At 43.6% G+C, this 26,665-nt stretch overlaps 2 protein-coding genes across 4 annotated transcripts in view; one reads left to right on the plus strand and one right to left on the minus strand.

Moving 5' to 3' along the window:
- The window catches only part of PAK5 (p21 (RAC1) activated kinase 5), a 162,266-nt gene that overhangs the window by 110,627 nt on the left and 24,974 nt on the right, over nucleotides 1–26,665 (minus strand). The window lies entirely within an intron of this gene.
- Nucleotides 25–26,480, plus strand: LOC146768009 (uncharacterized). 3 transcript variants are annotated; one of them, XM_085577044.1, is made up of 4 exons: nucleotides 25–1,163; nucleotides 10,477–10,620; nucleotides 11,669–11,772; nucleotides 12,656–26,480. In XM_085577044.1, exons 1-3 carry the CDS (start codon nucleotides 770–772, stop codon nucleotides 11,767–11,769), a joined length of 639 nt encoding a protein of 212 aa, XP_085433170.1. In that variant the 5' UTR covers nucleotides 25–769; the 3' UTR covers nucleotides 11,770–11,772; nucleotides 12,656–26,480. The 3 variants fall into 3 exon arrangements, with proteins under 3 accessions (XP_085433170.1, XP_085433169.1, XP_085433168.1); XM_085577043.1 differs by having other exon boundaries at nucleotides 449–1,163; nucleotides 12,652–26,480; XM_085577042.1 differs by lacking the exon at nucleotides 12,656–26,480 and having other exon boundaries at nucleotides 616–1,163; nucleotides 11,669–11,996.

Genomic DNA, 26,665 nt, shown 5'->3' on the forward strand with positions numbered 1-26,665 from the left:
TGCCCTGCAGTCAGAGGTAACTACACCTCGTGCCATGGCACTGCTCTGCCTGCCTGAGAAACAGCAGAACCCTCCCTTCAATCTCTGTTGTCATTAAAAAAAAAGCCCTTTCTCCAGCACCCAGTTTGTTTCCTGTCTGACATGAGTGACCTGCCTGAACTGGCACAGACCCTACCGCCTAGCAGCACAGTGCTCCCAGGGTGGTTTGTTTTACAGTACAACAGGAGCTGCTTACACAGGTCAGGACTCCCACTCCTGTGTCCACTTGGAACCCTGCCCAGACTCACCAAAACCACCTATGTTACATCAGTAGGAGAGTGGCAAGTTTAAGAGCCTCAGCGTGCCAAGCAGATATGGGGGATTATTTCAACTTCATGGTTTCCCAGTGCTACGCACACACTCCTTGAAGAAATCCCTTAAAACCGTCTGCTTCCAAATAACCTATATACATCACTAGCCCCAAAGATGACACATGATGAAACTGCCTTACAAAACAAATCCTTACATTTCAGCCCAGCAGAGCTTCCAAGTGCATGGCAAAGCCAAGACAAACAAAGCACTGCTTTTGCCTGGAAGCATATGTAGCTTGAAAATCCCCATTGTTGCTCTATCCCAGAAAATGATTCACCCTCCCCATGGGGCTGTGCCTTGCCTCCGCACATTTCGCAAGGCTCCTGGCTTTATAACAGCATGACGGTGCACGCAGTGACTCTTTGCAGATTCCTGGGCTGGCTGCAGAGCGAGGAGGCAGCAGCTAATCCTCCTAACGATGATTTTCCTCTTGCAGTATTTCTTCCTGCTGGCCACAGACTTAGTGCTCGCCATGACCCTTTCCTGCCTCTTTTATGCCTTCGCATGTATTTCCATCGTGTTTCTGACCTGCTGCATTATCGTCTTCTCCTTTGGCACTGCGGAGAGGAATGTTGATATGAAAGTGAGAGCAATTGTAATTCTTGTGTCCAACAGCTCCATTGGGAGGATGCTTGCAAGGAACCTGGATAAAGCAGATTTTGGGGTGTCTGCTGCACAGTGGTCTGCTCAAGAGGAGAGGACAGTGACAGAAGAATGCTCATCGAACAAGGAAGTAGCCCAGCTCCACCTGACTGAAGACGAGTATCAGAAGACAGTGAAAACCTTCATAGAAAGCCACTTATCCCTGAAAGGTAACTTGTAGGGCAAACTTGTAGATTGTGCCTACTGTAGAAATTAAAATGCACAAGATTGTGGGATCGTAGTTCAGCAAATGAGGAAGGCAAGAATGCTTTAGCAAATGGTAATAACACTCTTACTGCAATGCATTTTGTTGTGCAAAACAAAAATTTTGCTTTTTCCAGGGGAAAGAGACTGCTTTGGTGGCTGTGAAAGGCCCCAGCAGACCCCAGTCCCTGAAGGAAGGCAAGGTAGGCCAAGAAAGGAGGGGGAGAAGGTCCTATCAAGGCACAGAGGGCTGGACTTGCTCTGAGAAGAAAACACAGAAATGAACAATGGGGAGCAAAGCCCAGACAGTGACTGGAGGTGAAGGAATGTGTCTGATTTTTAACCTCTTCTGGATTAAAAAGGAACCCAGCTGAGTTCCCTCGTGACTTCTTGGCTGCTGTGAGTTTCCTAAAAGTCAGGTCAGAGCTTTGTGTGGCAGGTTGGGACAGTGTCCCTGAACCACACTGCCATTGTTTTGTGGGAATACAGGAGCGAAGGCAGCCTGCAGAGCTCATATTGGACAACACGGGGCAAGAGTCCTACTGGGGATGGCTACAGGTACTGCTGGGGAATCTGCCCGGCCCTTCCCAGGTGAAGGTGCCAGTGGGAAGACTGGCTTATGCCCTGCTGAGGCACTCCTGGGACCCAGGACTCTGTGTCCCCCCAGCCATCATTTTACACCTCTTGGGAGTGACAGAGAATGTGGCCTCAGCCAGCGGGGCTGTACCCTCATTGCCCTCAGGGCTACAGGGTTACAAGGGAAGAGGCCAATCCCTCTCCTCCTCTGGGGACCTAGTTAAGGGCCCACTGAGTTGCAAAGCTCTCTCCTCCTCCATACTGCCACCCTCCTTCTCTGTCCCCCTCCTCCTTGCTCTCTCTCTCTCTGGTCTCTCCAAGGCTGGCTCCCTTTGGGCTCTCCCCAGGGCAGCCTCTGCTCACTCCCACTGAGCTGGGATCTCAGAAAGCATCCACATCTCCCCAAGACAAGCAAGACCCTTGGCACTGCTGCCCAGCACTGAAAGTTGTCTCTGTGCTCCCAGGCCCGGCAGAGGAGGGACATTTTGGAAGTCAGAGCATGCACCACAAAGCCCCCCGCACTGCAGACACCCTTTGGAGGGGCGGTAGGGACCCTTAGCAGCACCTGCTGCTGGCTGCAGCTGTTCAGGACACTGTTCCCTCACAGTGCCCTTCTCCTCAGAAGCACCCAGCAGAGCAGCAGTGCCTGTGCACTCTGCAAGGCCCAGGATGCATCCCCCAATTATCTGCCTGCTTGCAGGCTCCAGAAATGGCTCCCTGCACACCAGCAGTGGGTTTCAGACCGAGTGCTCAGCTGCCTGCATGAGCATTTAGGCTCATTTAGCCTAGGAAAATTACTCTGGTAAAACCTTCTTGTGTGGACAAGGCCTAGAAGTTCCCCAAGCTAAGTATCAGCATAATCCTGCTCTGGAAATGAACAACAGAGGCTTTCTTAACCAGTAATGATCTGTGGGAGTGGATGATTTCTGTGGGCCTGTGCTGTTCTAATTAAATGAGGCTCTGGCACAGCAATACCTGTCTTTTTTTTTTGCTCTTGATAGTTTGTTCCCCTGCTAGTTCAAGGCTTTTGCAGGTGTCATGTTGTTTTGACAGGGTGCTCTGTCGTAGGATCTGTGAGGTTTTGTATTTAGGATCTCCTGCACGATATTCACATCACAGATGTAGATGTTGAAATGTATTTCCCAAATGCTGACCCAATTGCATGGCAGATCAAAGCAGTAAGTTGGGAGAAGGAAAAAAAAAATAAAAATAACAGAAAAAATAAAAAGAGAAAGAAAACCTCACTGTTTTCTTGGGTTTCTTTGTTAACAGTTTTGAGTGAGTGCTGATACTCATTTTGCAAAATTTACTGTGATATTTTTGGCATGGGTTAGGTGAACATGAACACTCACTACCAACTAATAATGACAGAATTTAAACCAAATCAAAAGCCTATATTGGTGGGTCTCCACATGCAGTTGGGCCAGCAGGATCTGGACAAGGGCAGGAGAAGAGTTAGTGCTGTAGGGCAGAACCATTACACAATATTTGCCATTTAAAAACTTCTCTTATGCACTTTGTGTATGCAATTTTTTGTTCCAAAAGAAAGGAACTTTTTCTATTTTTTAATTTTTTTTTAATTACTTATCCCTGTAGGATATTTTTACCATTGTATCTTTGCTATTATAAATAAAAATATACTTGTTCTATATAATAAAATATTTTGAAATTAATCCTAAATGCCTTCCAAGGTAACACAGTGAAGACAGAATCCCACAGTCATGGTTCCTTCTAGAATGAAAATACTTATGACAGCTAAGATAATCTAGTTTTCATTCTAGTACAGGCCCAGCAACCCAAATTTTCAGGAAGGCCAGCACGTTTATTTTGCAGTGACTGTACAAGTTAATCAGATGCTACCAGGCCTAAGGAAATTGTAACAAAGACACAGAGAAATGCAAGCCAGCCCGCTTCCAAATTCTTCCTTTGCTGTATGATAGCTTAACTTGGTTCACAAAAAGCCTTTGGTTCTTCTGGCTTTTAGCCTTTGGTGCCTTCAGATGAGATATTCAAATCTTTTCTGTGACCAAAATGTCAAAGAGACAGAGGGGAAAAGATGAGAGAAGGTGTTTTATTGCTCACCTCCAGTAGCTGAGCTTGTACTATCAGACATTGCAAGAGCCCTTGGCATCATGTCCAAGTCCTCTGTGATCTGCTGCTTGAGAAACTGCTGCGCCGTGCTGCTCTTTGGGCAGCTTGCCTGGAAATGCTGGCCATTGCCTCATAAATTTCAGGACTGACTGCAGGGAGGGTGGGGTAGGGCGAAGAGGAAAAAATACGTAAAGATGGGCAAGACCCAACAGACAGCAACCTGACCTGACTCAAAACGAGTTCAGACAACCAGAGTGCTCACCTGGTTAACTGCTGGAGCCTCTGCTGTCACAGTTCCTCAGGGTTCACCTGATCACACAACAGTCACAGGGCTAGGCAAAACCAGCACTGACTGTGCCTGAGTATCACACAGTTGTTTGGGTTGGGAGGGGCCTTAAAGGCCATCTAGGTGTCCCTGCCCAATGCCATGGGCAGGAACACCTTCCACTAAACCTGGCTGCTCAAAGCCTCATCCAGCCTGGCCCTGAACGCTTCCAGGGATGAGGCATCCTCTGTGGTTCCTCAGGTTCCCACAGGAGAGATGATCCTTGATGTGAGTAATGCCTCACACTGGACAGTCTTCTTTAGTTCACTCAGACCTCTGCTATGCTGAAGCTGCTTACAAAAGTTCTGTTGGTTTTCACTGGGTCAGGATTTCATGTCTTGTACCAGGATCTCAGATAAGAGCTGACAACTGCTGCATTCTTTGGTACTTACTACCTTCCCTCTGTCTCTCAAATAGGAAGGACAAAAACTTCTACACAAGCAAATAACTGATGCAAATTAATAACATTAATTCCTAAATAACATTAGGGCCCATGTCCGAAACACTTTCTCACCACCACACTGCACCATGGTTTTTCAGACCAGCAGCAAATGCACATTTTCAAGCCTTGTTCTGCAGGCTCCAAAGGGCCTGTTAAGAGCTACCTATGGAGACAGCTAGGTCAGTGGGAGATACTGGACTGTCATCCTTGGCCATCTGTCCTCATCTCCATGTTGCTGTTGGCAAAGCGGTTCTCATGACCTCTCTCTAAGTGAGTGCAGCAGATCACCTTATCGTTTGATCAGTTTAAATAGGTGTGTTAAGCTGTGTTAATGCAGCTCATTACTTTCTGCTGTGCACCGTGGGATACTGATGCAATCTCTTATAGCGGAGCTGTGAGGGCAGTCATGCCAGCCTGGGCAGGCACAGCTGATCCTGGGTGAGGAGGGGTGGCAGCAGCTGCGGGGCTTGCTCAAGGAGATGCTGGCAGAGCTACACACAGCACTGGGCTGATGAGGCTTCCAGCAGCCCCGTGGCTCCTTGGACAGTCTCCACCTCTTCTAAAGGTCAGGCTGCTTTTGCAATTCTGCTGTGCAGCAGATAGCAGTGGTAGATGCTCTCCTGGTACTTCCCCTTGCCTTGCACCTCTCCTTCAGCATTCCCAGACTTTAGTTTGCCATACAGTTTAGTCCAGGAAAGCTCTCTTGGGACACAGACCCAGAAAGGAAGACCCTACAGAGAGCCTGAACAGGAGACAGAGACGTTGGAACTGCGGCCTTGTGTGGTGGACACACTGTAGAAACTCTTCTGCTTCCTAAGGATGCCAGTGTGGTTGATCAGGTTATTTTATTAGAAGGTAACCCTGACTCACTGTCCATACTGTGCTTTCCTTAGGATAAAGGCAAGGCCAGCCAGCTCAGAGCAGAGAGAAAGCTCAGCTTTCTTTTGGAACAGTCTAGCTTAGTGTGTGGTATGAGCAGCCGTTCCCACAGCTGCAGAGATGGATTGAACAGATGCAATAATCATTGACTGCAATAAACTACAAGGCAGTAGAAATGAATAAAGCAAACAAAATCACACACTCATGCAATTTTAAAGAGTACTGCATTATTTAACTTCACTCAGCTACAACAACTGCAGCCATCTTGGATAAATCAGCCCATTTTCCAAGCTGTAAATGACCACGTTTGGACTTACAGTGAAATGAATAATTTTTGCAGCTATGCTTTTGTGCCCTTAATGGGGGTTATCCAGAAGTTTTTGAAAAACTGGCTTGCAATTATACTGCCTTCCTTTCTCTTGGGGATTTATCAAAATGAGAAAAACACTTTGATACAGCAGCATCAGGGCTATAAAACAACCCAGAGAGAGAAAATAGATCTCATCCTGAAACTGTAGGTTGGGAGGAGCTATTTATTTTAAGATGAAGGGGAGCTCCCCAATCAAAGCGTCCTTTTAAAAACAGGAATCTGTGCATCATCTAGAGTCAAGGTGTCTTTTTCTTTTTCCAAATGAAGCCCTGCATCCAGTAACTCTGGGCATTTTATGGGAGGCCAATTCTCACTTAAAGTGGTTTTGTAATTCTCTTGTTTCAGCAGACAAGTTCTCCACCAAGCACCGAGCACCAGGAACATCCACATAGAACCTCCTGATTAAAGTTACACAATCCAGAAAAGCTGCAGCAACACTCCTCCTCGCCATCCCTCACTCATTGCGAGTGGGCAGAGCCTATTTGAGTTCAAAACCTGCAACCCAAAACTTTGGTTTTTTGCTTGTTGGTGGCCAGTGGACCACTGCTTGCAAACAAAGACCTTTAAGCAATAATTAAAAGTGCATGTTGATCTGCCCTACATTAAAGAGGGTTATGTATTTGGGTGCATTCAGAACACATGGCCATGCTCACCACTAATATCAGCCATGACTGCAATATGGAAAGAGGAAGTGAAAGAGCCACATACTGCCAAAGCCTTTTTTATCTTTCTTCCAAATCTTCTGTTTGTGGACAGGAACAGAAGTGGATCATTTCTCAAAAAGAAACCAAACAAAGCCCAACAAGTTGGATACTTCTGTTATACTGGCTGCTAAATTCTGCCAGAAGCCATTTTTAGCATCCTAAAACAGTACCCTCTTCACACTGCCCCCGCTTAGCTCATGTGAATTTTAGTCCTAAACCGTAAGTTTATCTTCTAACAACCCCTAGACAAGAGCTTGATTTTCAAGCTGCATCAATCATTAAACCACACAAGACTGAAGAGTATTTTTAGAGATTGCCAAAAAGATATCTATATTTATGATATGTCATTCTTTAAACAAGTGATCAGCACCTTTTCATGCAACTGCAGTGGCAGGATTGGAGATTCTGCAAAGTAAAATATAAATGCCAAAGTATCTTGGAAGCTATTTATTTATCACTTATTCATGATGCTAAAATAATCTCTGATTCTGGAAGTCATTGGAAATAATCATAGGTGTAACATAACCTTGACACTAATTTAAGAACTTCCCAGACAAGAGCTTAGCTTTGCACCAGTTTAGAGACGTCTTTCATTAACCACAGCTGGACAGCTTCTGATCAGAAAATATTTTTGAAAAATACTAGGATTGAAGCCCAAAGAGTTCTACAGATCTGTGTCTTTTCCAAATAATGCAGTTTGTCAAAGTGTGTGTGTGCACATGGATGCTTTTACTCTACCCCTTACCTCAGTCCTTCAGGAAAGTTTTGTAGAGGTCAGTTTTAACAGGGAAAGGTAATCAAGTGAGAGAAAATATTTCTGCAGCTCTGCTTTCCCATATTACAGTGTTAGGAGACAGAAACCTGCTGAACAGTTCTAACACATATGCTTAGAGACTTAATTTGAATTATGTGGCAAAAGGGAATATGCATAAAAATTGAACACTTCTGTATATGATAATTAAATACTTTCCTGATACAAATAAATTATCTTTGTGATTATACAACGTCTGAGTAGATTTTTTATTGTAAATCTACTCTTTTCATATTTCCCATTTAACGGACTGTTTTCCCAACACTTATGCTGCAAACTCCGAGGTAACAGGGAAGGATTGTGTGGCATTCTCAGTAGGAAAAGGGGAACAAGAGCAAACTCTTGTATGGAGCTGTCCTTGCAGCAGAACAGAGCACTTGGCTAGGTCTATGGTCAGCTCAGCTCCTGCAGCTTTGCTTTGGCACTACACGGTTCCCCTGCTTTCCTGGGGAGATCCTGAGGGGAAAAGTCTGCCAGGTACAGTGTGTGGCACTAAAGCTCTTAATAATCCTAACACAAAGCTGAATTTCACCTCTTGGTAGGCTGGCTTAGTAATACTGACTTCAATAAAATGGCATAAGTTCATCTGCCACCAGAGGGTTAAAAATCAACCTGTTTTTCACATTATTAAGTTATAAATGCATGTGGTGAAAACATTTTAGACCTGCTGGTTCATTATCGTTAGTCAAATAATTTGTTCTGACTACGTCATAAAAAAAAAAAAAATTCTTAAGTATTCACTCCTCTGGTTTGGCCAAATAGCTTGAAATCTATGAGCTGTCTGATATTACCCTGCTAGGCAGCATTCATTTCTAACCCCTGATTACTGATGTGAGTAACTCTTTAAACCAACAGACTGAGGAATGACAAATAGTTATTTTCAATAATGAACAGTATTCATATTTCCTCCCATAAAAATGTTTCTCTCTGGAGAACCATTCCCTGCAGTTAATCCAGACATTTACACCTGTGTGTGTGTCTAGCTGGCACAACACCTGGCTGCTTCTCTCCTTCCCTCTAGATCTCAGTGTTGGCATTTAAATTCCATTCTGCCTGGTCATCAATGTAGAAACGTAACAAACATCACAGAAGTTCATTTAAACCTTAGAGCAAAGCTAAAATATAGTGGCCCAGAAAGTTTTTGATTTTTCTAATCTTGTTCTGGATTTGAACTGCTCTTTTCCTGCAAGAATCCAGGTACCTGTCTTTCATTACAGTCTTGTTTCGCCACTCCCACTTCAAGTGGACATTATTAAATTAACTGAGATGTCACCAATCTAAAGCTAAAACTCCTTTTAGGTTGCTTGCCTTCCTTTCTTTCCTTTTGACCACCTTTGTGGTTTCATATTAGACATACTAAAAATGCATTTGCTTGCTTTTGTTGCTACCCAAGACTTGCACAAAATCAGGAAAGCTTTTAGTTCTCATCAGAGATATGAATTTCAATCCTGTTTTAAATTATGGAGGGCACATTTTCCAATGAATAAACACACTGATGGAAAATTCCCGAGCACTTCCCATAACCATACACACAACATTAACTAATTTACCAGGTATCAAACTGCAAAGGGAGGGACCAGGTCCTTCTTATCCATCCATTCAAGAACAGCAGACTCCAGTGTTATTTATATAAGGTCCAGAAAATAAAAATACAGGCAGATATGTGAGAATAAATTACAAACTAAAAAAATTACAAAAAAAGGTCTACAATAATAAAACAGAAGCCAAGTCCCCACATGTTTGGATGCTGGAAACAGAGTTGACAGGAGGAATGCTCTCCTCATCCATTTGCCCTCTGCATCCCTCTCTTTAGACCTCTCCAGCAGATTTTTATTCATGCCACCAGCTCCAGGGCACAGATCATGTCTGTCTGCATCAGTCATGTGGCTACTGATGCAAAACAGGTCGATGCACTGACTCTGCCAATCAGCCATGGCAGCAGGTGAAAGGAGACTTTGACTCCCAGCTCTACTTTCTGAGAAGCAGTGAGGCCAAGTGCTGAGAAGGACAATTCTTGGCCAGGAAAAAGTCACCTGGAGCTTCTCTTGGGCTCTTGATAGAGCACTAGGGAGGTATTTTCCTCCATACCTTATCCTGGCTCTCTCTCACCAAGGCCAGGGCACTTCTTTCCTCAAGCAGCAAGTCATTGTCTCCTCCAACAGGACCTAGTCTTTCCCCTCTCCCATGGATGCACTGTCTGGAGACAATCTGGAGCAGCCATCAGGTTTTAAAGAAATATGGCTTCTAAGCAGACCCAGCATTCTGTATGGGTCAGAGCCCCTAGGCACCCTATTTTGAAGTTACACAAGCAAACAGAAAAAAAATCCTCTCACAAAGATTATTCACTACAGCAGAGACAGAAATGCCCCAGTTCTGATTAATTTTTTTCTACAGAGTAAAAAACTTTTGTACCCGAATATGCCTCCATGGGATATTTGGATGTAATGGCTTGGCATTACAAAGGGAGTAAGTGCCTTAAAGAGTACAGGTCCCATTCAGTGATGGTTTCTAATAAGTGTAATTTGATTTTTGCTAGAGCACATTTCTTGGAAAATATGTCCCTTGCTTTTCTTCTAAGAAAAGCAATTTGTTAACATTTGTCTGATCATAAAATTGATTTGACCTTCTGCAAATAGTCTGACTTCCCAGTGGCTTGCTGAACTTTTTAAAGTGCATTAGGTGGTTCATAGAACACAGCTGTCTCTTGTTTATTCTGGATAGCCTCTTCATATAACTGATGGAAACACTTCCAAAGCTTTTGTAAAAATAACTTCAAGGAACTGATAAAAAATAAAGATTTGATATTCCAGGGGAATTTTAGTAGACACAGGGAGGAATATCCACCTTTGAACCAGCTCTGTTCCTAATGCTGGTAGTCTTGCAAACTTATGGCCCCCTCCTTGCCAGTATGGATTGCTGCTATTGAGCTCATTACCCTCAGGTTTTTAATGAGAATGAGTTGCAAGTGGCAAGATTTCATCTGTAGCTGCTGTATCTTTGGAGAAACATCCCCACCTAGTTCAGAATGATTTGGGTGAGTTAGCTGAGCTCACAGCCTGTTGGTTTGGCTTGTTTTGGCAGGCATGTACGGGAAGATGAGGAAGCCATCCATCCTGATCTGGGATGAAGGGGCACTGGACACATGCGGGGTACCCGAGACAAAGCCCTCCTGTGAGAGGAAGAAGGCTTTCAAGGCTCCACACAGGAACTGCTTATTGCAGACAGGTACAGCTGAACATACTGCATTTCACTGACTATGTCTAGAAGAGGAGAAAACATCTTTATAATGTTGCAGCCAATACAGGATTTTTTTTCTTAACATTCTTTCCAAAGTTTCAAAACCAAAGCCCTTGTTTGTGGCCACTTCTCACCAGGGCTGGTCACAGACAGCTTAAAATGTGGGTTTAATGGTTTTAGCTGATATTAAAGTGTTGCTCACTCAGACTGAACTTTTAAACAAGACTACCTGGGTACGACAGTGCCAACATGTGCAAGATCAGCTCTGCAAAGCTCCCACTGTCCCAGGGACCAGCTGAGGTCCCTTCTCCTGACACAGCAAATAAAACGCCATGGCTCCTATCAGCGAAATGCAATTCAGTAACTGGCAGCACTGGGCCTTTATCAGATGGCAGAAATTCTCCTCCTGGTTTACTTTTCCCATGGAAAATACTGCTGCTTTAGCAGCCACTTGGAAGAGCTGTGTTGTCAGTTGTTTGTAGGAAGGAAGACTTCCTGATTAGAAATAACCCTCTAATTAAAGCACAGCTTTATTTATTTACATGTCACATTCATTTGTAGTTACTCATTCAGTTATAAATTACAAGCAATGATATTTAATTTTAGCTGTGTGTAAAATCTCCTCCGTGAGACTGCCACCATTGGAAGGTGCTCTCTGGGCTTGTAAGAGCCTCCACAACACAGGCAGATTTTGGCCCTGGGGAAGGGATGGCTCTGGCTGTGGTGCACTTAGTAAAAGAGCAGTAGTAAAAATAACATTGTAAGAGCAGGCAGTTAAATACTCCTTCATGAAATAGCAGGAAAAAGTAGGCATCTCCTCCTTTCACAAGTGGGAATTATTAGATGTGGAACGTGTCCTAGAAAAATGAGGTAAACAATCAAGAAACACCCAAGTACCTCCAGCAGGGTGTTCACTCTGGGAATCCAAAGCCCATAGAGGCTGTGCTAAAAAAGCTTTTTTTTTTTTTTTTTTGCATTAATGTTGTCTTTCACTACTGAGTTAGTGGCTGAAACAGTGTCATTTTTCTATTTACAGCTCTCTGCATCTCAGTTCTCTTTCACCCACTGACCTGTGTCCTGACTCTCCTGAAGAGAAGCCCAAAGCTACTCGTACCTCTGCTCAAGTCCAAAAACTGACAGGTGAAGCAGCACCCTCACAGCTCAGTTACCTGCCAGAGGCAACCAGCACCTCCTGCACCTCTTTCACCTTTGGTGGGACCCACATGGTGGGGAGAGGGCTGGGAGAACAGCCCAGGAGCAGCCACCTGCAGCACGGTGACAGCTCAAGGATGCTGCCTTTCTGCGCCAATGTGGCCCTGAGGGGTCCAGCCCAGTACACAGCAGTACAAACACAAGACCAACCAGCTCAGTCTCCAACACTGAGGCAGAGCATTAACTGCTCTCCAGCATCTCACTATATTTTAAGATGCACAATAGTTGCTCTTAAAGGGCAACCCTCAAAATATCCTGTCTCTGTTCACTGCTCTACCATCTCTCCCCAGCTCCTGTATTCTTACTGCTGCAGGCTCCAAAGACCCTTGAATTCCATTTACTCCAGCACATGGCTGGAAGAACAATTGAAATGGTGTTCCCCAACATCCCTGCTTGAAAGGAAGCACCCAGAGCACTCTATGATTCTCTGGTCCAGGCTTTAGGACAGGAGAGAAAACAGAAAAAAATTAAAACCAGAAAATAAAAAGGCAGACCGTTCATTATATGATCTGCCAGTGTCCCCAGTGAGCAGTCTAATCCGTCCTTGCTAAAGAGGAGAGGGTCCCTGGCTCTCCATCTAACACTGCTGCACGTGTCTGGTTCTCAGTAGCATTTTTAGCCTTTCTGAGTGTTGGATCAGGGCCATAGAGCAGTCTCTGATGCTGTGTGGGACACAGAGGTGGGTACAGCCTGTGTCACCAGTGCCTGCTGCAGCAGCTGGGCTGGGGCAGCACATGCAGCCCAGCAGCAAACTCAGGGAAATGAGCAAACAGCACAAAGAGCTAAAACTCTCCTGCTGTCTTTCAGCCAGCAAGGAAACCCACAGAGCACTACACATTGGCATTGTCACACCACAATGGAAAATAGGAGCACAGCTGGGATCAGAAGTGACAAACTCCTGGCAGCAGGGGACTACAAGTGGTGACTTCAATTGCAAGCCAACAAAAAAATGTGGATGAGGACAGAAAACACCTTCAGAATCATCCCATAGGCCTGCAACTCCCTTGCAAACCTAACCTGTAAGGAAGAGAACACTAAGACACTGAAATTTTGGGTTGTTCATTACAATGCTGTACTGTGTACACTGGGATGTGCACAGATGAGAAAACATCTGACATGAAAGGAAATAAAGAAAGAACTCTGCTGGGAAGCAAAACACTAGGGCTTGGTTTTCATTATCTAAAGCCACAACTCAGAACTGCCTGACTGATGATAAGAGATGTCACCCTCCCAGGGAGCTACATCCAGAGAGGAAAAGGAAACCTTTCAAAACAGCTCCTGTAAGACATTAAACCAGTTTAACATCAAATCATACAAAAAACAAATATTTTAATTCTGTAACATCAAAGCACTGAGGCAGACCATGATAAAGCAGAAAATTCTTGAATTAAAAGCTTGAGGTTTTAGTCTTTACACATTTGGCAAATAACCAGTTACATGAATAATGCCAAACCCATATATTCTGCAGAAAATCCAGGAAATGTTTCCTTTAGTCAGAACCCTGCTCTGAGCCAGTGTTGTCAACTCTCTCAGTGCAAAATCCCATTCTGTGCACATAACCCTGTACAATTTCAGCTGATAACCATTATTTTCTCCTCCAAAATAGAGCAGGAAATGTGTGGGCTGCTGCATGGCTACTGCTTCTCTCCTAGAGTGATCTACAAGCAAAGGATGCTGCCTGCTTGTGCACACTGCAGTATTCATGGTCTGATATTAGAGGCATTATGTGAGCAAAGCTCTTGAAGACCTTAGTGAAAGTTTTGCTGGCCTGAGGACTTAGGAATGGCCTACATGTGTTTATAAAGCTTTCCAGTCCATTGGGATATAGGCAACTACTGTGTGCAAGCAGAAAATTATCACTGTGAGGCAATACCACCATGAGATAAATTATAATATAATTGCACTTAAAAGTATGTTTAACTCAAATTAGTGATATCAAACTAACACTGAAGTTATAGACTGCTGCCGCTGACTAAGGGATCTGAATGCCCAGATGCTTTTAATCTGAGTGGCAATGAGAGATTTGAATTCCTTAAATAGTGTTGAATGTTGCATCACTAACGTATAACACAGAAACACGAAAGCAACTGGCTTTTCAAACCTACAAACCTGGCCAAAAGATTCTGGCAACATCTTTTTAGACCCATCTTCCCAAACATACAGTCATTAAAATTAGAGATTCAGAAAATCCTGAAAGTATTCCAAGTCTAAATAAATGTTTTCAGAAAAAAACCCAACAATTCCAACATGTTTTTCAATAGATCACTTTGATCCATTTAATAAAAATGTGATTGGGCTGTAAAAGTCTGCTAAAAGAAAAACAGCTTTAGTACCAAATCCCATGTCTTGCAACTCAAAACAGAAATAATGGATCACCCAAGATCTCTTCTTTCACCTTAATCTCAACTGCAATACTTCCATTTTTTGAACCTTTTTAAGAACGTGCAGAATTGGACTTCAAATAGAACAGATTTTCCTGGGCAACACTGTAAAATTATTTCCTAACAGAACCTAAATGTTAGTGGTGATGGAGAACCAGAGGGAAGCTGGTTACATGAACACATCCTTTTACCACTTAAATTATGTTAATAACTAATCTACAAGCCAATATTATTGCTTTATATGTGTGCCTGTCAAAAGATACTAAGAGATTATCCCCTTAGGTTAAATCCTCTGCACCCTTGTCACTCCCTTAGTAGCACTCTCTCTCTATTTTTGGGACACTTTTCTCCTGACTTTCCTCTCCTGAGCAGGGGTCAGACACAGAAACAGCTCCACTGAAAGCAGAGCAGGTAGTATCCACCTCCACACTGGATACTGAGAAGTGTTTCAGACAGTGAGAAATTTCCCTTCATGTGCTCATTGTATTCAGGGAAGGACAAAGAGGGAGGAGAAGGCAGGAAAGCAAAATAATGATTAGTGTAATGGGATTTGCTATTTTTGTTAATAGTTTAATCAATATAAACATATACAGAGCCCTCTGACATGCTTGCCATGCTCAAGTGTCTCTATAATTATCTCAACACTCTTAAACCATGGTTAATATCACCTAATCTCTACTACTCACTTCTGCAACAACAAAAAAAAAGCAGGACTGGGATTTTCTGTGTCTCAAACTCAGACATGCCCAAGTGACCATGCCATGGTGTGTCCTGGCTGCACTGGATACTCCAGACACACAGTGTGGGTGTGACAGGTCTCAGGACAGGTGGCACTTGCTCAATCTGAGCAGAATAATCAAATAATCATATGGGTGCTGCGCTCCAAGTCTCTGCTTGTACCAGACATGCAGGTGGAGCCACATGTGCTTCTCACCTGCACTGGAGACAGCCCAGCACTTCCAAGGCTCTGCAGATCACACACACCTGGATCCTGTGCTTGCTCCCTTGCAGGAATAACTTGGCAGCAGCCCCTGATTTGAGAGTTCATCAAGGAGGGGCTGATGAGATGCAAAAGATAGGAAAGCAGAGAGTCACAGAGGGATGAAGCAGAACTGGTGCCAGGCTGGGACAGCACCAGGCCCATGGAGGTGCCACACAGGCTTTGCTGAGTTTTGCCCTAGAGCAGTTGTATTTGCAATTCATACCATGTCAATTATGGGATGTTACTGGTGTCATACCACAGGACACAGCACATGTTCTAAGGAGTCACAGGTCTTCCTTACAATCCTTTACCTTGATTTTAGGCAGAGAGAGAGAAAGTTTGTGTTAACTTTTGCTTTCATCTCTCCAAATAGATAGTGCCAAAAGCATATAAAAACACCCTTTTGGGGTATCAGTATAAAGCTAATTTAAAAGGCTTAAAACTGATTTTGAAATAAGCTGAGACAATCTCTAAACTGACAAGTGCAAGGCAGGGGGCGAGAATAATCTCTGCAAGGGGCAAATTTCCCTGAGGAACAGCTTTCCCCACTGCCAAACTCAAAGTGGGGGCACTCCTCCATCCCAACACGTGTCCCCACAACCTCACGAGAGGGAACTTGTCCCATTTATAGCTGCTCATCTGTGAGCAAACAGCACTGAAACAGTGACTTGCACAGACAGCATCTGTCCCAGAGAGCCTGGATTCCACATCCCACAGTACAGGAACTTGGAAACGTGAAGTTACATGATTAGTTTGCTATAATGTGTCTAATTTATTTTGGCATTCCCTTGGGATGAAAAGAAAACAAAACCAAAACCAAAAAATAACTATGGGCAATGCTATTTTATCAGCTCTGAGAAGCATGAAAAACCACAACTGCAAGCAGAAATGTCTTATGGGTAGGTGAGTTATTTTGGCCTTTTAAATATTTATTTTAATAAGGAACAACTGACAAGTTTCCACTGTGCCACTTGGATGCACCTTGCACTGCACTGTGTCACAGGCCAGCTGTGCCTAAGGCAAAGCCTGAAATACCATTCCCCACTTATAAATTCTATGTGCTTCCAAGCAAACACTGAGTAACAACCCTCTCTTGCCTAGGGCCAGCAGGACAAACCTCAAACATCAACCAAAACCTTAAATACTCACTGCTGTGGCTGAATCCTTGTTTCCAAAGAGGGCTCCCACTCTTCTGCCTCTTTTCCAACAGATGTGAGAACCTGTCCCCCTGTATAGATAGGGTAGTGAAACTGATAGGAGCATTACAGAGTATGACCTGGGGAAAAGAGAAAGCCAAGGGGTCTGGAGTCATCTGTTCCAGGAGCTTTGGATAATGCTGCTGACCAACCATCCCACAACATTTGAACTTGAACATTTCTGTCAAAGAAACCTTAACATTTTCAAGAGCTTGGGTTTAGGAAACTGAGATCAAGCCCATTAGACATTGATTGTCACATCAATTAGTCAGTTCTCCTAACAAGATTTCAGTAAAACTCCTTTATTGGGAGCTTGTTTATAAAGCAAGTTCAGAAGCCAAGCAAAAAAATCCAGTTACCTTGGTTATTCCTTTGTAGTACTATATCTGCTGCTGCTTGGAGAGCTGTCAGAAACCTGCTCTACATTTCTGCTCTTTATCTACCTCCAAAACCATCACTGAGGGGCTGAGGCAAGGTGGAACAAAATCAGCAACTTGGACTTCACCCACTAATTATCAAATGAGTTTCAGGTTAGATATTGTGATTTCCTTGTTGCTGCATGCACCCTCCTACCCTGTTCTTCTCTGTGCTTACACATTTAATACCTGTTACTCAAGTGAGTTACACTTACACATTCATTATTTCCAAAATGGAAAACCTCTGGATAACTAAAGCTGTATTGCTGAGAAGACAAGATTCCCTTTCCATCAAGATGGGATTACTGGCTCTGATTTAGTTAAATCAACCTGGATTCATGCTGGTAGATTAGTGTAGATGAGCCCTTGAAGAACCAGAGGTCTAGAATGAATTTCCAGAGATTATTTTGTCCACTGGCCTGGCTAGGGGAGGACATGCACAGGCCATTCTGGACAGGTGGTCTAGCTTATTTTGAAGGAATCACAGACCTCTCCCAGGAAATCTGCTCCAGTCCTGCACACTCCATTAGTGTCAGATTAGTTACTAAAAATAAAGTGCCCTGATTTTCCCTGGAAGCAATTTAGCCCATAGATGCTTGTCTTAACTGCCAGGGTCAGGATTACCAAATTATTGCCTTTTTCCTTCGCAGCAGCTGACAGTGTTCTGGGGAGAAATAGTCTTCCCCTCAGCCTCCCCCTCCTGAGGATGAAATCCCCTCCACCTTCCCTAGCAAATCAAGCCTTTTGGATCAAGGTCCTTTTTGGACCTTTGGACCTTCCTGCCTTCCTTTTCATATTCAATCCAGTCCAGCTCAACTTGGAAGTAACCTAGGGAAAAGCAAATGCTCCTGCTTGCTGGATTATTGCACTTGCCACAGGGGGAACAGTCCTGCTCATACACTTAACGTCCCTATTCTGTAACAGCATGGTGTTCTTTATTGATGATCAGCTTGTGAGCCATCAAAATCTATCATCCTCATTGATAAGTCAACTATACATGTAGCTGTTGGTCCCAATCCTGTCATAACTATAGAATAACCTATATGAAGAGTTTATTGCAATACATAAATCTGTATCAGCAGAGGGACAAAGCACTGTCCCAGCTGCATGGCAAGCTGACTTTGGTGGGGTTTTTACCACCTCTCCACTTGCAAGCATCACACTGAATTCTAGCCCTGCTCAATGGGCTTGCTGCCTTTCCAAAGTGTTGCCAGCTGCAAGTTTAAACTGCATGCTCTCTCTTGCTTCAGCGATTCCACAGGTGTAACAAAAGACAGATGCAAAACAAAACCCTTCCTAAAACACATCCCTATCAATTTTTCAACCAAATTTGCATCCAGATATTTTCAGCCATGTCATCATTATAGAGGTACACATGAAGCAGCTTCAGAACTCAAACCTTTGCGTCTCCTGTCTAAAAAAAAATTTAAAAAAATAAATGCTTTCTGTTACTCATCCCCTCAATTTCTTCCAGGTGCTCTCCAATAGTTTGGTTGCTTGTTCCAGTGTTTGTCCAGGAACCAAAGCTAAGCTGTCAGGTCTATTATTCTAGATCTGCTTGTTAGCACCACTTTTGGACCTACAGCTCAAACCTGCACTATTGGGCTTTGCTCCAACAAACCATTTTAGTACATATTTAATTAAGAGGGAGAGACATCTGTGGCTGTAGAGGGGTTGAGTCACATGCTTATTGCTACACATGTACTTGGATGTTTTTCTAGTTCCTAAGAATAGATACATATAAAAAAATCCAAACACACAAGACTCAACACACCAAACCCAAGAAAAACAGAGATGTATTTTCATACAATGCTCATGCCTTTAAGAATGAAAATAGCAACAATTACTAAACATTGACTTTTCACTCATCCTAGGAGATCATTCTCCAATACCCTGTGATAATCTCCACTATGGTGACTTCTTTTACTACTGTGCTGCTTCATTCTCTTGTTTTGTTAGATCTCTCTCAAATCTCCCATAATACCTCCTACATTGTGCCTCCAGCACATTCTTCAGCCTTATTAGTCCTTCCTTTTAGGGAGATAATTAATTGATTAGATGTCACTTAGTCTGTTATGAACTGCTATTGACACCCCTTGCAGCAGCCTTCTGTGCATTCCAAGGGTGGTTTTAAGCTTCTGAAAGACAGAGCACTGACAGCTCTGGGAAGCAAGACTGATCTCACTCCCCAGCCAGCTCAAACCCACAGAGCTATTACATCTCCTGACTTCAGGATTGCCTGTAGCAATGTCCCAGAGGAAACAGCACACTGAAAATGGTCAAAGGACCAGCACAAAATGGTGGAGCTCACCCAGACACTTCTGCTGCTCCCCATTATCCCCTCCAAGTTCAGGATGCCTGTCCTGATCCCTACCTAAGGCAGTTTGCTTAAATATAACCCTTGATCTGATGCTGCTGCTTAGCAAATGAACCACTTACAGCTGTGGAGTGGGCTGGACTGCCCCCACTGGTAATCCCTCAGCTCTGCCAGTCCAGTGGATAATTGTCATTGGAACAGAGTCACCTGGATCATCGGGGGCTGAGCCCCAGCCCCTAACTCCCATCACTTCTGCTCTGCTGGGTTTTTCCTGTTTCTGCTGCTGCTTGTCCCTAGCTTCCAAGCCCAGGATGGATGTGGTCAGTCAGGTTTTCTTCTACACCTCTTCTATATCATTTCTTCATTCTGTCCACATGAATCATTTCCCCAGATCAGCAAAGACACCTCAAACACACTGCTTATTCCAGACTAAATTTATCTTATGCATACAGAACTGGGGAGGAATTCCAGCCACCAGAGCTCTCTTGCAAGCTAATTATTCTTCAAAGAAGTTTTAAGCAGTCCCAGGGAGCATCTAACTATTGATTTTCTACTCTGTATAATTTCCCTGAAAAATGTAATCATTCTTCTCCTGTCTCACACTGTCACTTGTCTTTCAGAACAACCTGAGAACAATAAAATAGCGAGATAGAGGGCACCAAGAAGGGCACCATCAAAAAAATTTATCTCTGTACAGGCAGAGTCTGTAAAAGCAAACCCAGGAAATATCTGTAGACCTTGTTTAATATTCATCAGCCAGTGTAGGGTATAACTGAAACCCAAATGCAACTGTTATGAAAATTCAGGCTAGAAGGAAATCAAATGGAGACAGTGCTCTCAGTATGCTGCCATTTCAGATTTTCTCATTTCTGGATTTCTAGCATAAATGTACCACAAAGAGAAATGTTATTGAATACATTGGTTGCTTACAAATGGCTACATTTTTATAGAAATTCATTTGTGGGGATAAAAAACCAGAAAAGGATATGGTAATTGGAGACTCCAAGGAGCTAGCCTAGTATAAATCTATTCCTAACACACAATTTTATGGAACAACAAAATAAAAATGGAATTGAGACCAGCACATCTTAAAAACCCTGTTGCGCAATATAAAGGGGTTTTTCCTCCATGTTCTAGCACAAGAAAGCCCTTGACACAATTGACTTAATGAACATTAAGAATGCCTTTTGGCTTCAGAAATTTAGCACCTTTAACTATACCTGTAATCAGAATATTTAAGCAGATACTGAGTTCCCTGCTGCTGTTTTATTCCTGTGTGTTTGCTATGAGCTCCAGCCTACTTAAGGACACCATGGAATCATCCCTTGGCACTGCGCAGTGAAGTGCCTGCTGAGGGATTGGCAGGCTCTGGAGGGACCAGAACCACCTTTATCATAATCAGACAACACAGGCAGGAAGATAAAGGCTTGTGAGGAGGGAACAAGGAGAACAGGATAGAGCAGTACTGCTTTGCCCTTGTCAGTGCTGCCAAAACTCTGTGATGTAATATTAAGCCACTCCCTGAGTGTTTTAATCAGGACAGAGCTGCACAAGGCCAGCTCCATGAGCTGCCTTTGCGCCTCTGTTGACCTTTGTCAGAGATTTGCGCTTCCCTCCTGGTATGGCCACGACAGGGTAAAGAACTGATTTCAATTTCTTCCATGCCTGGGATTGAAACCTTGCAGGATCTGGGACCAGTGTTGGCTCTGAGGCTGTGCTGTCCAAACTCGAGCCTGGTTTAATCAAGTTTTGCCACCCCCTTTCCTCTAGATGTCAAATCACAATTCAAGAGAATAAATGAAATGCTTTGGAAAGTAGAAAACACAGTTTCTATTTGTGGTAGGTTTTTTTACTTCTTTTTTTTTTTCAGAGATTTCCAAGTCTTGCCTGTTTCTCTTGGGAAAATAAATTCTTACCAGAAGCTATTTAATGACAGAATAGGAAAAGCTATTATCACCTTAAAGAGAAAAAAACCACCTGAGCAAATTCAGGTAAACTGTGTCCTCCTGCTGCCAGGATGAGAAGTTGGTGCTCAGAACACAGCTCCTTTCTTATGCCAACACTCAGCTATGCATCCTGACATTCATTGTTTACCAGCCTCCATGTGAAACAGCGCTTTCTGAAACAGAATATTCTTTAGCAACCCAGATAAGAAGTCAGCTTCCAAATGTTCCCAGTGCTTCAGGAATGGCTTTGATTCTCAGTGGTCTGAAACACAACTGTGGCCATCCCTGTCCACTGCAAGAGCAACAAGAAAGCTGCTTTGAGTTGGGAACACCATCACAGAACTGGGCTGCTCTGTGGCACATTGCCTGAATCTGAGTCCATTCCTGTTCCCTGATTGTCTGGCACCCTTGGAAATCTGCCAAAATTAAAAAGCAAGTGCAACACCATCAGAGTAAGGGAATGGCCAAAGCCAAAATGCACATTATATAACTGAAACCTTAAACCCAAAGTTCCAAATATAGAGGCTTAAAGTTTTGAGCCCTCTGTGAGGAGCATTAAAAATGACCCAGTTTAGAGTGCTGCCAGGAGGCCTTGAACATTCCCTGTGCTGCTTCAAAGCATCTCCCTTGCATTTGTGGGGGGGTCCATCCAAAAAGTGGGCATTTGCACAATGGCAAGAAGTACTCTGGCAAAATCCTTCTAGGATTTAAAATATGTCTATTTTCACTTTCCCAGCATTAACAAGAGCACTGTCTTCTACACCTTCAGGCATCTGCATGCCAAGAAATGAGGGCAAGATGTACAGATGCTGCAAGCCAAAGGAGAAGACAAGCTGGGAAGAAGCCAAGCTTCACCCAGGAGCAGAGTGACATTTCAGAACATTTTGCTTGGGAAGGTGCCAGTCCAAATGATCTGCACACTGCCTGGGCTGGAAAACTGAGCCCCCATATTTCTGCAGTGGTGCAGTTGCAATTTCTTACCAGTGATACAAATGTTAAGGAAGGCAAGAATCCCAAGTCGGGTAAACTGCCCAGCTTGGGTGTATAGGAAAACATCAGCTGCCAAAATATGGGTCCTGTGTGTTCTCATAAAAGTAGGACTGTATGAGGAGGCACTAAACAGTAACATTTCCATCCTGTTGTCCTCACAGAGGATCCCTGCCAGCCATCCCTCTGAACCCAGAACCTGGCTGTCTGTGCTGTCCCAGTGCAGGGACAAGGAGGTAACCCCATGCAGTTGTTCAAGAGATGACAGGCTGGACAGTGCTTCTGGCAGCTGGAGGTAGAATTGTGTCAGAAAAGCCAAGCCTTCTTTTCTGTGGGCTTTCCAGGAAGAAACCAGACCTATTGATTAATTCCTTCTGCATAATGTGAGGTTTGAGATCACATCCCAGTGGGTGAGTGGTAGCTGCTGTCTTAAGTCACTCTCTGTGGGTCTCAAATTGCATCAGTGAGCTTAGCAGCAAATTTCAGTATCTCAGTTTCTTCTATTCAAAGCCTGTCTACTGTCTATGATACAGCTCCTCTTGCACACCTCCAACTCTAATGGAGCTGGCTTTGGACTTCTATTTTTGAAAGGTCTATTTGACTCCCATTTTTAACAATGCAAACCTTCATGTATTTCCATCCTTTGGGTGTTCACTTTTCTTTTTGAGGGGGTATCAGGGTCTGCAGGTATTATTCTTGTCCTGCACACAGGACAACTCAGACTTGTAAAGAAACCAGGCTTCTTTGTCACATTAGCCTCTGATTTGATATGTTCTCTTAGACCACTTCTCTTCCACTTCCTTACCCATCCTTGTGCCCTCACTACCAGCTGATACACTGCTAAGGATATCTGGCAAATTATACGCTACAAAATTGCAGAGTAATTTTCAATAGAAATCAGTGTCTTGGCTCCTACAGCCCGGACCAACTGGCAAATGATGTGCCACCTTCTGGGCTGTCCTTGAACAGCTGCACACAAGGGCAACAGGAATGTCAACCACCCAGTCTCTGATTTATACCCTTAGCTAGAGAGGGACGGCAGTAAAATTATCCACACCTTCCCCTGTACCATTTTGCAGGATGACAGAACTGGGTGCTTTTCCAGCAGACTCGTGGCTCTGCTGGCCACCTCAAAGCACAACTTACCCTTCACGCGAATGTCACTTTACTCTAGAAATACTCAGTGATCTGGGGTTATTCAGCAGCTGTATCACCACGGGCTCTGTCCAGGATGAGCAAACACAAGGCCTGTAAGCAGATGGCACCACGGAGCAGGGAAGAGAGATGCTGCCTTACGCTAAGAGAAAGAGCAGCACCCTCCTGTGCTCATGTATACTTATTGCACTGCAAACTCAGAGCTCTTTTGCTGCTCATTAGCACGAAGTATTCTTTGGCCATCAGTCTCCTGGGTCTCTTTCACTGCATCCCCTTCCAGACTGTGTTCGCAGGGAAGGAACTTTCTCGCTATTCTTCAAAATCATCGCAGCCTGCTTGGTTTCTCCGTGGTATTTCCTGCTTGTCTGTGTCTCAGCTGCTTCCTGCCCGTGGGATCCTGCGGTGCAGGTGAGGCAGGCACATTATCCGACCCCCTCAACCTGGTGCAGAAGGTGCTGCAGCCCGCGGCTGCAGGGCAGAGGCCGCTTCTGCCTGCGCAGGGAAGGGGGAAGGCGTTCAGGACAATCCTCTTCTCCTGCAGGTTTCTCCCGCACAGGCTGCCACCTCGTGGGCACACACTGGCACGGGATTTTTCCTGGAAATAGTAATTCCCAAGTGCAAAGAACTCATTACTGTCAATATTCTGCACCGATGATCCAAGGAAACCACAACACTTCGAGTCCCTTGCTTGAGAAAATTGCAGCAGTGCAGAGATGATAAAGTTGTTCAGCATCTAACGTGGTTGGTGGGATAAATCTTCCATAAAAATAAGAGCTCTTAACAGGCAAATCTATTTGTTTGTCAGCAAGATTGGCACACTTTATACTCAAAAGCTACACCCCTGCTGGCTATGTCACTTGTAGGAGCATCTTGTATGAGTCAGATTTCACATTTCTATCTCTTGCATGGTAAGAATCTGCAGTCAAATCAATGTAAATATCTCCTCTGCTTTTTCAGGTACTTCCTTTACAGCATTAATCTAAATTACTGAAAGTTAATTCTGGGCAGATCTGGAGTGGGACATTTAAGGCCTGTGTAAACTTCTTTTAAAATCTGCTAATTCTTACACTGGATCAGTTTATCATCACTGAACTGATTTGTATCTACTCCGACACCATTAGAATTTCCCAATAATCTGGCAGTGCAAGGGCTTTTCATCATCTGGGAAGAGACCCTGTGTTCAAACACATGCTGTTTCTCCGACATAATTAATTTTTAACCAGAGATAAATCCTAATTTCATAATATTGTGCCATCAGTTTTCCTGATGAATCTGTATCTGCACTGTGTGCCTAAGGTGAAAACATGTGCTGGAGGACACCATTTTGATTTCAGCACTTTCCAAATCTGGTCACCAGGAAGAAAAGGAGATTTGATCTGCCCTCATCCTTTTCCTGCACCTCCAAATGAAGTTCTCAGTTAGCTGTGCTGAGGTAATCCTTTCATGACAGAAGTGGGTACTAATCTGTGTGGAGAAGCAGCCCAAGCATTTTTACTCCCTTGTGATCATTTTGCAGTAACCTTTGGAAGTCAGAATCATCCCACATTTGTGTTTCAAGTCAGAAATAAGATACAATAGTGTTTAATTTTTTTGTTTGTTTTTGGAATGTGTTATTTGGAAGGTAGAGGGTGTCTTTTTGCTTTCCACGCTGCCTCTGCATAAGGATACTCCAGCTGAACCATCTGTCCCTGAGTCAGGGATGTTCCAATGGAAAAAGGATCAGTTAGAGAAGATGACAAATTTTCCTAGGACAATTTTCTTTCCATCTCTCTCTCTTGCTTTGTTGCAACTCCAGTACACACTGGCCAAAAAGGACTTAATCCCAGGGATTTACTAAAATAACTTCTGACAAATGGAAGACTTAATCTCTGGAATAGTCTGGACACCGTATGAAGTGACAAGTATTTGAAAATGTTTAATGGATAGATATATTCCTGCCTTGCCTTTTAAGTAGAAGTCGTCTCCCTTTTTTTGACACACTGAGCAAAACACATGGCATCCTAAATATGTTTTGTCAACAGAGTTCAGGCTTTTTAAAAATAAGCAGCAAGATTTGATACAGCTCATCACATTATACACAACCAGAGATCCTCCTTAGTCCTCAAAGGCTCGATATTCCCCATGCACAGCCCAAATACAACTCTTCCTGTCCAATTCCATGGAATTACAGCTTCCCATGGGCTCCTTTCCTTTGACACCACAGCGCAGCCTTTTCTGCCAGGATCCCAAAGTAGGACATGCAGCTCGCCAGCTCTAAAAATTGCAAGTCTTTCTGTTCACACTGTCTTTGCCTGTTCAGCTGCACCAAAACCCCATATTTTGATTTTCTTCCTGGAAAGCAACTTTTCCCAGACTTGAAATGCTTGCCTGCAGATGCAAATTCAATGTCATCTTTTTGGATAGTTGCAGCAAGCAGTGTCACTTGTGTGTTAGCATTAGAAGTAGGAGCTGAATTTGCTGAACTTTCAGATGGGCTGGTCAAGATGAATTTTATGTTTTGTTTTTTTTTTGGTCAAATAAGCATAATTTTCACCAGCATCAAAAGGTGCCAGCAGCCTGCTATGCTATTTACTGTACAATAGCAAGAGGAATGCTATATGGTCTGGGGGCTGAGCTGACAAGACACAATGCATGGCAAAGAGAAGTCACATTTATTGGGAATTGTGTGATACAGCCAAAATCCTGATCCTGCACCCTGAAAATCATGAAAGATCCAAAAGCATTGAAATGCTAAAAAGTGGGGTCTGTATTTATTGTTTGCTGGGTTATTTGGAACTTTTAGGAGGTACTCTGTCACATTCTCAGCATTTTTCTGAAGCTTTGACAAAGTAGTGCTCTGCATCGCATGGGATTCATGTGAAACCAAGGATGGCTCTGCAGTTACCTCAAAGGACATCAGAGTTTCATCTTTGCTTTGGAATACAAAATAATAATGACTTCCGCACCATGCTGGAGAGTTGAGCCTATAAGAAAGACATCAAAGATCTTACTCCTCCTACCCACTGCTGAGAGTGGGCACCACCGATCATGGCAGATGGCAAACGTTGAGACAGCTCCAGTTTGCAATAAGGCTGCTAGGAGAGGTAGAGGGCTAAGGGAACAGGAACAAGAGAATGGGGAAAATAAGCAGAGGTGAGTAGATTTGAGAATAGGGAAAAAGATAAGAAGATAATTAAGATCAGAGAAAACACTGTCCCTTCTCTTCCCTTGTAGCTTGATTTCTGCTGGAGCTATGCTGGACAAAAATCTCTTCATATTATTTAAATATGAATTTAAATAATATGAACAGATTAACCACAGCAAGCTCTGCTACTCACAGCCACTGATCCCCTGCTCAGGAACGAGGTAAAAGGAGATCTGTCTTCCCTGAAATCAAATTGGAAGTCCCAGGGTGCAGTAGAAGAACATCCTAGCTCTCCTTTATCCTGGTCCTTTACAGAA

This window comes from Lonchura striata, chromosome 3, assembly GCF_050655825.1.
Source record: "Lonchura striata isolate lonStrDom1 chromosome 3, ASM5065582v1, whole genome shotgun sequence".
Taxonomy (NCBI): Eukaryota; Metazoa; Chordata; class Aves; order Passeriformes; family Estrildidae; genus Lonchura; species Lonchura striata.